This window comes from Borostomias antarcticus, assembly GCF_949987555.1.
Source record: "Borostomias antarcticus genome assembly, chromosome: 19".
In the NCBI taxonomy this organism is placed as follows: Eukaryota; Metazoa; Chordata; class Actinopteri; order Stomiiformes; family Stomiidae; genus Borostomias; species Borostomias antarcticus.
Genome location: NC_140252.1, coordinates 791,211 through 805,514, shown reverse-complemented (window position 1 = coordinate 805,514; position 14,304 = coordinate 791,211). Strand labels below are relative to the sequence as shown.

At 42.5% G+C, this 14,304-nt stretch overlaps 1 protein-coding gene across 1 annotated transcript in view; it reads right to left on the bottom strand.

Annotated features, from left to right (window-relative positions):
• Positions 1 to 182: 182 nt before the first annotated feature.
• The window catches only part of prkg3 (protein kinase cGMP-dependent 3), a gene marked incomplete at both ends in the record, with an annotated part of 25,329 nt that continues 11,207 nt past the window's right edge, over positions 183 to 14,304 (bottom strand). The window contains 7 exons of the mRNA XM_084453533.1: positions 183 to 269; positions 795 to 870; positions 1,760 to 1,822; positions 1,942 to 2,058; positions 2,762 to 2,925; positions 4,319 to 4,460; positions 12,758 to 12,847. Of these exons, the coding sequence (XP_084309659.1) occupies positions 183 to 269; positions 795 to 870; positions 1,760 to 1,822; positions 1,942 to 2,058; positions 2,762 to 2,925; positions 4,319 to 4,460; positions 12,758 to 12,847 (739 nt within the window). The remainder of the gene's footprint in view (positions 270 to 794; positions 871 to 1,759; positions 1,823 to 1,941; positions 2,059 to 2,761; positions 2,926 to 4,318; positions 4,461 to 12,757; positions 12,848 to 14,304) is intronic.

The window sequence follows — 14,304 nt, the reverse complement described above, 5'->3', positions numbered from 1 at the left end:
TGGATAAAAGCGCTATATGAGTGCAGTCCATTCGCCATACATTATTTACACCTTTCCTCTGTCCCAGAGAGACCAGGAGGTTCAGGTCCACTATGACATCAGTCTGAAAGGTTGACGGGCAGAGCGAGGTCACCCAGGAGGAGCCTGGTCTGGACCCACATGCCCTCTGAGACCAGGCGGGGTCAGAAGTCACGGTCCCAGCCAGAGAACTCCTCCTCAGCCTGGGCATGCTCGTACGGGAAGAGGTCAAAGTTGATGTAGCAGGGACCCTGCAGGAGAGAAAGAGGGAGAGAGAGGGAGAGAGAGATGGAGAGAGAGAGAGAGAGAGGGAGAGAGATAGAGAGAGAGAGACAGAGGGAGGAAGAGACAGACAGACAGAGAGAGGAAGAGATAAAGAGAGACAGGGAGAGAAAGAGAATGAGAGAGAGCAATGGAGAGAGAATGACAGATAGAGGGAGAAAGAATGAAAGAGTGAAGGAGAGAGAATGATACAGAGTGATGAAATGAGAGAGCGAGAATGAGAGAAATCGAGAGAGAATGAGAGAGAGAGAGAGAGATAGAGAGAATGAGAGAGAATGAGAGACAGAGAGAGAGAGAGAGAGAGAATGAGAGAGAATGAGAGAGAGAGAGAATGAGAGAGAGAGAGAGAGAGCGACGGGGAGATTCAGAGACGGGGAGCAATAATTCTGGATGGTGGGTAAGACTCGGGACAGGAAGTGACATAAGCAGCGATGAAACACTCCCCTGAATAAAGGTGATGTCGGGCAGACGTGAGGGCCGAGCGACGGACTGACCTTGCGTATGAGCCTGATGGTCGGAGCCTCCACCTGGCCCACACGCAGCTTGTGCCAGTTCATACTGCTGAACCACCTAGGAGAGAGAGGGAGAGAGGGATGAGAACACAGTTCATACTGCTGAACCACCTAGGAGAGAGAGGAGGAGAGGGGGATGAGAACACAGTTCATACTACTGAACCACCTAGGAGAGAGAGGGAGAGAGGGATGAGAACACAGTTCATACTGCTGAACCACCTAGGAGAGAGAGGGAGAGGGGGATGAGAACACAGTTCATACTGCTGAACCACCTAGGAGAGAGAGGAGGAGAGGGGGATGAGAACACAGTTCATACTGCTGAACCACCTAGGAGAGAGAGGGAGAGAGGGATGAGAACACAGTTCATACTGAACCACCTAGGAGAGAGAGGGAGAGGGGGATGAGAACACAGTTCATACTGAACCACCTAGGAGAGAGAGGAGGAGAGGGGGATGACAACACAGTTCATACTGAACCACCTAGGAGAGAGAGGAGGAGAGGGGGATGAGAACACAGTTCATACTGAACCACCTAGGAGAGAGAGGAGGAGAGGGGGATGACAACACAGTTCATACTGCTGAACCACCTAGGAGAGAGAGGAGGAGAGGGGGATGACAACACAGTTCATACTGCTGAACCACCTAGGAGAGAGAGGAGGAGAGGGGGATGAGAACACAGTTCATACTGCTGAACCACCTAGGAGAGAGAGGAGGAGAGGGGGATGACAACACAGGAAGTAGAGAAGGGATGAGAACTCACAGAGAGGAGGTGGGGGGGGGGGGAGACGGAGAGGGGGATGACAACACAGGAAACAGAGAAGGGATGAGAACTCACAGAGAGGAGGTGGGGGGGGGGCGAGAGAGGGAAGAACATATTTTTTTCTCAAACACGTACACACACACACACACACACACACAAACACACACACACACACACACACACAATACCTGTGATTCCGGACGTCCTTAATCCCATTCTTGGTGTTTCCTAACCTTTGACCCTGTCGAGGCCTGCGAACAGAAAGCACAAACCGACACAAATACTGCAGCAAACACGGCAAACAGCCTAGAGTAGGAGAACCTGGGAGGTGGGACGGCGTCCTCGCAGTAGCCCCGCCCACTGCTCTCACCTGCACAGTTTGCTGATGAGGGACCTGGCGGCCTCGCTCATGTACGGGGGGAACTTGAGCACCCCGTCCAGAATCTTGGCGTAGATCTTCTGGGGCTCCGAGCTAGAGAAGGGGGGGCTACACACAGGGACAGGGAAGAGCAGGTGCAGGTTAGATAACAGAGCATCTGTCCACCTTCAGGAATCCTCCCAGATACCTTCTTCAGACCAGGGTTGTGCTAGAGAGACCGGAGAAGGCTTCACAGCACTGTAGTAATATCAGACCATATCCTTCACTGTTATCCAGTGTCCACACTGCCACCTGCTGGTTTCATATGGAACACACGCTTTCACCCTCACCTCAGGGGTCACAGAGTCTCTCCAGACTCAAATATTATAAATAAGTTGAACTGCGGTCCGCATACTACATAATAGAGTCTGAGCCACTTCGCCGCCCAAGCTGGTGTTCTGAGGGCGTATCGACGGGTCAGAATGGAAAGAGTGACAGGTCATAGCAGCAAATAAGAGACGCCAGAACAGGTTAGATGGGAGCGCCTGATCGTGAGAATCATTACTGATTGGTGGATTCCAAGTCATGCCAAACACCTAAACATATTCAGATTGAGATTTCACATTTCACAGGAGAGCATCCTGAGACTGGTCAGATTACACCCTGTGCTTCCCGTCTCGGAAAAGCACATTTATCATAGTTTTTTCAACACATTTACATTATGCCCCGTTGACTTACATTGTAGCCCAGTGAGAGCCTGCATAAAAACTGCAGCTAGTTCAATACTGGAACGATCAATGAAATTATGGCGTTGGGACTAGTTGAGGCCTACCTCCCCACCAGCAGCTCGTAGACCAGGACTCCAAGGGACCAGAAGTCGGCGGCGAAGTCGTGCCCCTGGTTCTGGATGATCTCCGGCGCCATGTACTCTGGAGTGCCACAGAAGGAGTACGTCTTGGCACCCCGCACCAGCTCCTTGGCAAAGCCAAAGTCCACCTGCATGCCAGCAGCGCATAAATATCAACGCCAAAACACACACACACACACACCGATATTCGTCAATTATTCCCATCCGAACACACACTCAGGTACACCTAGAACAGACCCTAAACACACACTCAGGCACCTCTAGAAGAGCAGACCCTAAACACACACTCAGGCACCTCTAGAAGACCCTAAACACACACTCAGGCACCTCTAGAAGACCCTAAACACACACTCAGGCACCTCTAGAAGACCCTAAACACACACTCAGGCACCTCTAGAAGACCCTAAACACACACTCAGGCACGCCTAGAAGAGCAGAACCCTAAACACACACTCAGGCACCTCTAGAAGAGCAGAACCCTAAACACACACTCAGGCACCTCTAGAAGAGCAGACCCTAAACACACACTCAGGCACCTCTAGAAGAGCAGAACCCTAAACACACACTCAGGCACCTCTAGAAGAGCAGAACCCTAAACACACACTCAGGCACCTCTAGAAGACCCTAAACACACACTCAGGCACCTCTAGAAGAGCAGACCCTAAACACACACTCAGGCACCTCTAGAAGAGCAGACCCTAAACACACACTCAGACACCTCTAGAAGACCCTAAACACACACTCAGGCTCCTCTAGAAGACCCTAAACACACACTCAGGCACCTCTAGAAGACCCTAAACACACACTCAGACACCTCTAGAAGACCCTAAACACACACTCAGGCACCTCTAGAAGAACAGACCCTAAACACACACTCAGGCACCTCTAGAAGAGACCCTAAACACACACTCAGGCCCCTCTAGAAGAACAGAACCCTAAACACACACTCAGGCACCTCTAGAAGACCCTAAACACACACTCAGGCTCCTCTAGAAGAGGAGACCCTAAACACACACTCAGGCTCCTCTAGAAGAACAGACCCTAAACACACACTCAGGCACCTCTAGAAGACCCTAAACACACACTCAGGCACCTCTAGAAGACCCTAAACACACACTCAGGCACCTCTAGAAGACCCTAAACACACACTCAGGCACCTATAGAAGACCAGAACCTAAACACACACTCAGGCACCTCTAGAAGAGCAGACCCTAAACACACACTCAGGCACCTCTAGAAGAGCAGACCCTAAACACACACTCAGGAACACCTAGAAGAGCAGACCCTAAACACACACTCAGGCACCTCTAGAAGAGCAGACCCTAAACACACACTCAGGAACACCTAGAAGAGCAGACCCTAAACACACACTCAGGCACCTCTAGAAGAGCAGAACCCTAAACACACACTCAGGCACCTCTAGAAGAGCAGACCCTAAACACACACTCAGACACCTCTAGAAGAGCAGACCCTAAACACACACTCAGGCACCTCTAGAAGAGCAGACCCTAAAGTACCGACCACTTTGACGTAGCCTCTGGCGTCCAGCATCAGGTTCTCAGGCTTCAGGTCTCTGTAGAGGATGCCCTTCTTGTGCAGGTAGGCGTAGGCCTCCACCACGCACGCCGTGCAGAACACAGCGATGGGCTCATCGAAACGGCCCCTGACAAACATTCAGTATGTTACGTCCACTGTATCATGTCCATTATGTCTCTGCTACGCACAGCCTGGAGCGCCCTAAAAATAATGTCACTGCATGTCATAGCTTGTATCTCTGTGCATGTGACGAATAAACGAATAAACTAACTTTAACTAGTATAATTACAGGACCCAACCACACGACAGTGACACACACACACGTACACACAGGGTGAGCAGTCACACAGCACATAACACACACTCTCTGGTGAGCGGTCACACAGCACATACCACACACTCTCTGGTGAGCGGTCACACAGCACATACCACACACTCTCTGGTGAGCGGGGACACAGCACATAACACACGCTCTCTGCATTTCCCATCCAAGCTGGTCAGGGACCGGACTGAAGAGCATCTGTTCTTCTGCATGTTTTTCTTATTGGGTTCTTGGGAGGAAACCCTTGTGAACACGGGGAGAACATTCACACTCCACACAGAAAGGCTCAGGAGATACCCCACCTGAGTACCTGACCACCCTGAGAGATACCCCACCTGGGTACCTGACTACCCTGGGAGATACCCCACCTGAGTACCTGACTACCCTGGGAGATACCCCTCACCCTGGGAGATACCCCACCTGAGTACCTGACTACCCTGGGAGATACCCCTCACCCTGAGAGATACCCCACCTGGGTACCTGACTACCCTGGGAGATACCCCACCTGAGTACCTGACCACCCTGAGAGATACCCCACCTGGGTACCTGACAACCCTGGGAGATACCCCACCTGAGTACCTGACTACCCTGGGAGATACCCCACCTGAGTACCTGACTACCCTGGGAGATACCCCACCTGAGTACCTGACTACCCTGGGAGATACCCCACCTGAGTACCTGACCACCCTGGGAGATACCCCACCTGAGTACCTGACCACCCTGGGAGATACCCCACCTGAGTACCTGACTACCCTGGGAGATACCCCACCTGAGTACCTGACTACCCTGGGAGATACCCCACCTGAGTACCTGACTACCCTGGGAGATACCCCACCTGGGTACCTGACCACCCTAGGAGATACCCCACCTGAGTACCTGACAACCCCTGGGAGATACCCAACCTGGGTACCTGACAACCCTCAGAGGTGTTCCTGACCACCCTAGGAGATACCCCACCTGAGTACCTGACTACCCTGGGGAGAGAATCCCCAACGCCGTCATCGTCCCAAGCGGGAATCGAACCCTGGACCTTCTGGCTGTGAGGCGACAGTGCTCTGCCACCGTGCCACTATATAATAATACCTTTAGTGCTCCTCCACTATATAATAATACCTTTAGTGCTCCTCCACTATATAATAATACCTTTAGTGCTCCTCCACTATATAATAATACCTTTAGTGCTCTTCCACTATATAATAATACCTTTAGTGCTCCTCCACTATATAATAATACCTTTAGTGCTCCTCCACTATATAATAATACCTTTAGTGCTCTTCCACTATATAATAATACCTTTAGTGCTCTTCCACTATATAATAATACCTTTAGTGCTCTTCCACTATATAATAATACCTTTAGTGCTCCTCCACTATATAATAATACCTTTAGTGCTCCTCCACTATATAATAATACCTTTAGTGCTCCTCCACTATATAATAATACCTTTAGTGCTCCTCTACTATATAATAATACCTTTAGTGCTCCTCCACTATATAATAATACCTTTAGTGCTCTTCCACTATATAATAATACCTTTAGTGCTCCTCCACTATATAATAATACCTTTAGTGCTCCTCCACTATATAATAATACCTTTAGTGCTCCTCCACTATATAATAATACCTTTAGTGCTCCTCCACTATATAATAATACCTTTAGTGCTCCTCCACTATATAATAATACCTTTAGTGCTCCTCTACTATATAATAATACCTTTAGTACTCTTCCACTATATAATAATACCTTTAGTACTCCTCCACTATATAATAATACCTTTAGTACTCTTCCACTATATAATAATACCTTTAGTGCTCTTCCACTATATAATAATACCTTTAGTACTCCTCCACTATATAATAATACCTTTAGTGCTCCTCCACTATATAATAATACCTTTAGTGCTCTTCCACTATATAATAATACCTTTAGTACTCCTCCACTATATAATAATACCTTTAGTGCTCCTCCACTATATAATAATACCTTTAGTGCTCTTCCACTATATAATAATACCTTTAGTGCTCCTCCACTATATAATAATACCTTTAGTGCTCCTCCACTATATAATAATACCTTTAGTGCTCCTCCACTATATAATAATACCTTTAGTGCTCTTCCACTATATAATAATACCTTTAGTGCTCCTCCACTATATAATAATACCTTTAGTGCTCCTCCACTATATAATAATACCTTTAGTGCTCCTCTACTATATAATAATACCTTTAGTGCTCTTCCACTATATAATAATACCTTTAGTGCTCCTCTACTATATAATAATACCTTTAGTGCTCCTCCACTATATAATAATACCTTTAGTGCTCCTCTACTATATAATAATACCTTTAGTACTCCTCCACTATATAATAATACCTTTAGTGCTCCTCCACTATATAATAATACCTTTAGTACTCCTCCACTATATAATAATACCTTTAGTGCTCCTCTACTATATAATAATACCTTTAGTGCTCCTCCACTATATAATAATACCTTTAGTGCTCCTCCACTATATAATAATACCTTTAGTACTCCTCCACTATATAATAATACCTTTAGTGCTCCTCCACTATATAATAATACCTTTAGTACTCCTCCACTATATAATAATACCTTTAGTGCTCCTCCACTATATAATAATACCTTTAGTGCTCTTCCACTATATAATAATACCTTTAGTGCTCCTCTACTATATAATAATACCTTTAGTGCTCCTCCACTATATAATAATACCTTTAGTGCTCCTCCACTATATAATAATACCTTTAGTGCTCCTCCACTATATAATAATACCTTTAGTGCTCCTCCACTATATAATAATACCTTTAGTGCTCTTCCACTATATAATAATACCTTTAGTGCTCCTCCACTATATAATAATACCTTTAGTGCTCCTCCACTATATAATAATACCTTTAGTGCTCCTCCACTATATAATAATACCTTTAGTGCTCCTCCACTATATAATAATACCTTTAGTGCTCCTCTACTATATAATAATACCTTTAGTGCTCCTCCACTATATAATAATACCTTTAGTGCTCCTCCACTATATAATAATACCTTTAGTGCTCTTCCACTATATAATAATACCTTTAGTGCTCCTCCACTATATAATAATACCTTTAGTGCTCTTCCACTATATAATAATACCTTGAGTGCTCCTCCACTATATAATAATACCTTTAGTACTCCTCCACTATATAATAATACCTTTAGTGCTCCTCCACTATATAATAATACCTTTAGTGCTCCTTCACTATATAATAATACCTTTAGTACTCTTCCACTATATAATAATACCTTTAGTGCTCCTCCACTATATAATAATACCTTTAGTGCTCCTCCACTATATAATAATACCTTTAGTGCTCCTCCACTATATAATAATACCTTTAGTGCTCCTCCACTATATAATAATACCTTTAGTGCTCCTCCACTATATAATAATACCTTTAGTGCTCCTCCACTATATAATAATACCTTTAGTGCTCTTCCACTATATAATAATACCTTTAGTGCTCCTCTACTATATAATAATACCTTTAGTGCTCCTCCACTATATAATAATACCTTTAGTGCTCCTCTACTATATAATAATACCTTTAGTGCTCCTCCACTATATAATAATACCTTTAGTGCTCCTCCACTATATAATAATACCTTTAGTGCTCCTCCACTATATAATAATACCTTTAGTGCTCCTCCACTATATAATAATACCTTTAGTGCTCTTCCACTATATAATAATACCTTTAGTGCTCCTCCACTATATAATAATACCTTTAGTGCTCTTCCACTATATAATAATACCTTTAGTGCTCCTCCACTATATAATAATACCTTTAGTGCTCCTCCACTATATAATAATACCTTTAGTGCTCCTCCACTATATAATAATACCTTTAGTGCTCCTCCACTATATAATAATACCTTTAGTGCTCTTCCACTATATAATAATACCTTTAGTGCTCCTCCACTATATAATAATACCTTTAGTGCTCCTCCACTATATAATAATACCTTTAGTGCTCCTCCACTATATAATAATACCTTTAGTGCTCCTCCACTATATAATAATACCTTTAGTGCTCCTCCACTATATAATAATACCTTTAGTGCTCCTCTACTATATAATAATACCTTTAGTGCTCCTCTACTATATAATAATACCTTTAGTGCTCCTCCACTATATAATAATACCTTTAGTGCTCCTCCACTATATAATAATACCTTTAGTACTCCTCTACTATATAATAATACCTTTAGTGCTCCTCCACTATATAATAATACCTTTAGTGCTCCTCCACTATATAATAATACCTTTAGTGCTCTTCCACTATATAATAATACCTTTAGTACTCCTCCACTATATAATAATACCTTTAGTGCTCCTCCACTATATAATAATACCTTTAGTGCTCTTCCACTATATAATAATACCTTTAGTGCTCTTCCACTATATAATAATACCTTTAGTGCTCCTCCACTATATAATAATACCTTTAGTGCTCCTCCACTATATAATAATACCTTTAGTGCTCCTCTACTATATAATAATACCTTTAGTGCTCCTCCACTATATAATAATACCTTTAGTGCTCCTCCACTATATAATAATACCTTTAGTGCTCCTCCACTATATAATAATACCTTTAGTGCTCCTCTACTATATAATAATACCTTTAGTGCTCCTCCACTATATAATAATACCTTTAGTGCTCCTCTACTATATAATAATACCTTTAGTACTCCTCCACTATATAATAATACCTTTAGTGCTCCTCCACTATATAATAATACCTTTAGTACTCCTCCACTATATAATAATACCTTTAGTGCTCCTCTACTATATAATAATACCTTTAGTGCTCCTCCACTATATAATAATACCTTTAGTGCTCCTCCACTATATAATAATACCTTTAGTGCTCCTCCACTATATAATAATACCTTTAGTGCTCTTCCACTATATAATAATACCTTGAGTGCTCCTCCACTATATAATAATACCTTTAGTACTCCTCCACTATATAATAATACCTTTAGTGCTCCTCCACTATATAATAATACCTTTAGTGCTCCTCTACTATATACTAATACCTTTAGTGCTCCTCCACTATATAATAATACCTTTAGTGCTCCTCCACTATATAATAATACCTTTAGTACTCCTCCACTATATAATAATACCTTTAGTGCTCCTCCACTATATAATAATACCTTTAGTGCTCCTCCACTATATAATAATACCTTTAGTGCTCCTTCACTATATAATAATACCTTTAGTACTCTTCCACTATATAATAATACCTTTAGTGCTCTTCCACTATATAATAATACCTTTAGTGCTCCTCCACTATATAATAATACCTTTAGTGCTCCTCCACTATATAATAATACCTTTAGTGCTCTTCCACTATATAATAATACCTTTAGTGCTCCTCCACTATATAATAATACCTTTAGTGCTCTTCCACTATATAATAATACCTTTAGTGCTCCTCCACTATATAATAATACCTTTAGTACTCCTCCACTATATAATAATACCTTTAGTGCTCCTCCACTATATAATAATACCTTTAGTGCTCCTCCACTATATAATAATACCTTTAGTGCTCTTCCACTATATAATAATACCTTTAGTGCTCCTCCACTATATAATAATACCTTTAGTGCTCTTCCACTATATAATAATACCTTTAGTGCTCCTCCACTATATAATAATACCTTTAGTACTCTTCCACTATATAATAATACCTTTAGTGCTCCTCCACTATATAATAATACCTTTAGTGCTCCTCCACTATATAATAATACCTTTAGTGCTCCTCCACTATATAATAATACCTTTAGTGCTCCTCCACTATATAATAATACCTTTAGTGCTCCTCCACTATATAATAATACCTTTAGTGCTCCTCCACTATATAATAATACCTTTAGTGCTCTTCCACTATATAATAATACCTTTAGTGCTCCTCCACTATATAATAATACCTTTAGTGCTCCTCCACTATATAATAATACCTTTAGTGCTCCTCCACTATATAATAATACCTTTAGTGCTCCTCCACTATATAATAATACCTTTAGTGCTCCTCTACTATATAATAATACCTTTAGTGCTCCTCCACTATATAATAATACCTTTAGTGCTCCTCCACTATATAATAATACCTTTAGTGCTCCTCTACTATATAATAATACCTTTAGTGCTCCTCCACTATATAATAATACCTTTAGTGCTCCTCTACTATATAATAATACCTTTAGTGCTCCTCTACTATATAATAATACCTTTAGTGCTCCTCCACTATATAATAATACCTTTAGTGCTCTTCCACTATATAATAATACCTTTAGTGCTCTTCCACTATATAATAATACCTTTAGTACTCCTCCACTATATAATAATACCTTTAGTGCTCCTCCACTATATAATAATACCTTTAGTGCTCTTCCACTATATAATAATACCTTTAGTGCTCCTCCACTATATAATAATACCTTTAGTGCTCCTCCACTATATAATAATACCTTTAGTGCTCTTCCACTATATAATAATACCTTTAGTGCTCCTCCACTATATAATAATACCTTTAGTGCTCCTCCACTATATAATAATACCTTTAGTACTCCTCCACTATATAATAATACCTTTAGTGCTCCTCCACTATATAATAATACCTTTAGTGCTCCTCTACTATATAATAATACCTTTAGTGCTCCTCCACTATATAATAATACCTTTAGTGCTCCTCCACTATATAATAATACCTTTAGTGCTCTTCCACTATATAATAATACCTTTAGTGCTCTTCCACTATATAATAATACCTTTAGTGCTCCTCTACTATATAATAATACCTTTAGTGCTCCTCTACTATATAATAATACCTTTAGTGCTCCTCCACTATATAATAATACCTTTAGTGCTCCTCCACTATATAATAATACCTTTAGTGCTCCTCCACTATATAATAATACCTTTAGTGCTCCTCCACTATATAATAATACCTTTAGTGCTCCTCCACTATATAATAATACCTTTAGTGCTCCTCCACTATATAATAATACCTTTAGTGCTCCTCCACTATATAATAATACCTTTAGTGCTCCTCCACTATATAATAATACCTTTAGTGCTCCTCCACTATATAATAATACCTTTAGTGCTCCTCCACTATATAATAATACCTTTAGTGCTCCTCCACTATATAATAATACCTTTAGTGCTCTTCCACTATATAATAATACCTTTAGTGCTCCTCCACTATATAATAATACCTTTAGTGCTCCTCCACTATATAATAATACCTTTAGTGCTCCTCCACTATATAATAATACCTTTAGTGCTCCTCTACTATATAATAATACCTTTAGTGCTCCTCCACTATATAATAATACCTTTAGTGCTCTTCCACTATATAATAATACCTTTAGTGCTCCTCCACTATATAATAATACCTTTAGTGCTCCTCCACTATATAATAATACCTTTAGTGCTCCTCCACTATATAATAATACCTTTAGTACTCCTCCACTATATAATAATACCTTTAGTGCTCCTCCACTATATAATAATACCTTTAGTGCTCCTCCACTATATAATAATACCTTTAGTGCTCCTTCACTATATAATAATACCTTTAGTGCTCTTCCACTATATAATAATACCTTTAGTGCTCCTCTACTATATAATAATACCTTTAGTGCTCCTCTACTATATAATAATACCTTTAGTGCTCCTTCACTATATAATAATACCTTTAGTGCTCTTCCACTATATAATAATACCTTTAGTGCTCCTCCACTATATAATATATGTTGAAGGAATTCAGCTGAGCCCTGATAGATAAACGGAGTACTAGGTACTATGTTGAAGGAATTCAGCTGAGCCCTGATAGATAAACGGAGTACTAGGTACTATGTTGAAGGAATTCAGCTGAGCCCTGAGAGATAAACGGAGGACTAGGTACTATGTTGAAGGAATTCAGTTGAGCCCTGAGAGATAAACGGAGGACTAGGTACTATGTTGAAGGAATTCAGCTGAGCCCTGAGAGATAAACATGGGTTTGGTGGTCATGGTTTCTTACACCTCTTTGAGTTTGGTCCAGATCTCCCCTCCAGAACAGAACTCCATCAACATGTAGATGTAACGGGTGTCCCTGAAAGCAGCATGGAGCCTAGAGAGAGAGAGAGAAAGAGAGGGAGAGAGAGAGAGAGAGAGAGAGGGGGGGGGTGAGGGAGAGAGAGAGGGAGAGAAAGAGAGGGAGAGAGAGAGGGGGTGAGGGAGAGAGAGAGGGAGAGAAAGAGAGGGAGAGAGAGAGAGAGAAAGAAAGAGTGAGAGAACGAGAGAGAGAGAGGGAGAGGAGAGAGAGGGAGAGAGAAAGAGATATGTCCTCCCTTGAGACTCGCCATGATCAATGAACATCATTGATTGGCCACTCGGGCTGGCCCCAAATGTTCAAAGGTTCGTTCATTGTATGGACAATCAAATCTCAATTCATTTTCTTAAACGTTTGTCATATTGAGAATGTGTTTCGCAGTTCAGAATTATGTTTATTATTTTTAGGGTAGGTTACCCTAGTGAGCCTAGATAACGCATCATATCATGAAATGAAAAAGACAGCAGGTGCAACATGCATCGCTCACTCTACCAATGCTTCAGGGCACATGTAGGAAGGACAGCACGGCAACTGACTAAACAGTTGGAACATTAAGCACTAAAGCAGGCCAATGTTATTTTGGCGGAACATTCTGGCGACAGCAGGTAGCAAAAGCGATTGCCAACATGATAAAAAAAGATTGCTAGAACGAGAAGAGGAATGAGGAGGAGAACTTGGAATCGGGGAGAGAGCTGGACATGAGGACGTGAGGAGGCGAGGGAGGGGAGAGAGCTGGACATGAGGACGTGAGGAGGCGAGGGAGGGGAGAGAGCTGGACATGAGGACGTGAGGAGGCGAGGGAGGGGAGAGAGCTGGACATGAGGACGTGAGGAGGCGAGGGAGGGGAGAGAGCTGGACATGAGGACGTGAGGAGGCGAGGGAGGGGGGAGAGCTGGACATGAGGACGTGAGGAGGCGAGGGAGGGGGGAGAGCTGGACATGAGGACGTGAGGAGGCGAGGGAGGGGGGAGAGCTGGACATGAGGACGTGAGGAGGCGAGGGAGGGGAGAGAGCTGGACATGAGGACGTGAGGAGGCGAGGGAGGGGGGAGAGCTGGACATGAGGACGTGAGGAGGCGAGGGAGGGGGGAGAGCAGGACATGAGGACGTGAGGAGGCGAGGGAGTTGGTGAGGAGACTTCGATGGGGTATTTACAGGTAGTATGCTGGCCAGGGTTTAATGCTTTTTGGTGTCATGTTGTCAGAATGATTCGGTTACTGTACGCTCCACAGCTACGCAAGTGGGTGTTTGAGCTGTGAAATGATGAAATGATGAGAGGCTATTATGAAAACAAAGGTCAGGGGCGATGCTCACCTAATGAGGTCAGAGGTCAGGGGCGATGCTCACCTAATGAGGTCAGAGGTCAGGGAGGTCAGAGGTCAGGGGCGATGCTCACCTAATGAGGTCAGAGGTCAGGGAGGTTAGAGGTCAGGGGCGATGCTCACCTAATGAGGTCAGAGGTCAGGGAGGTTAGAGG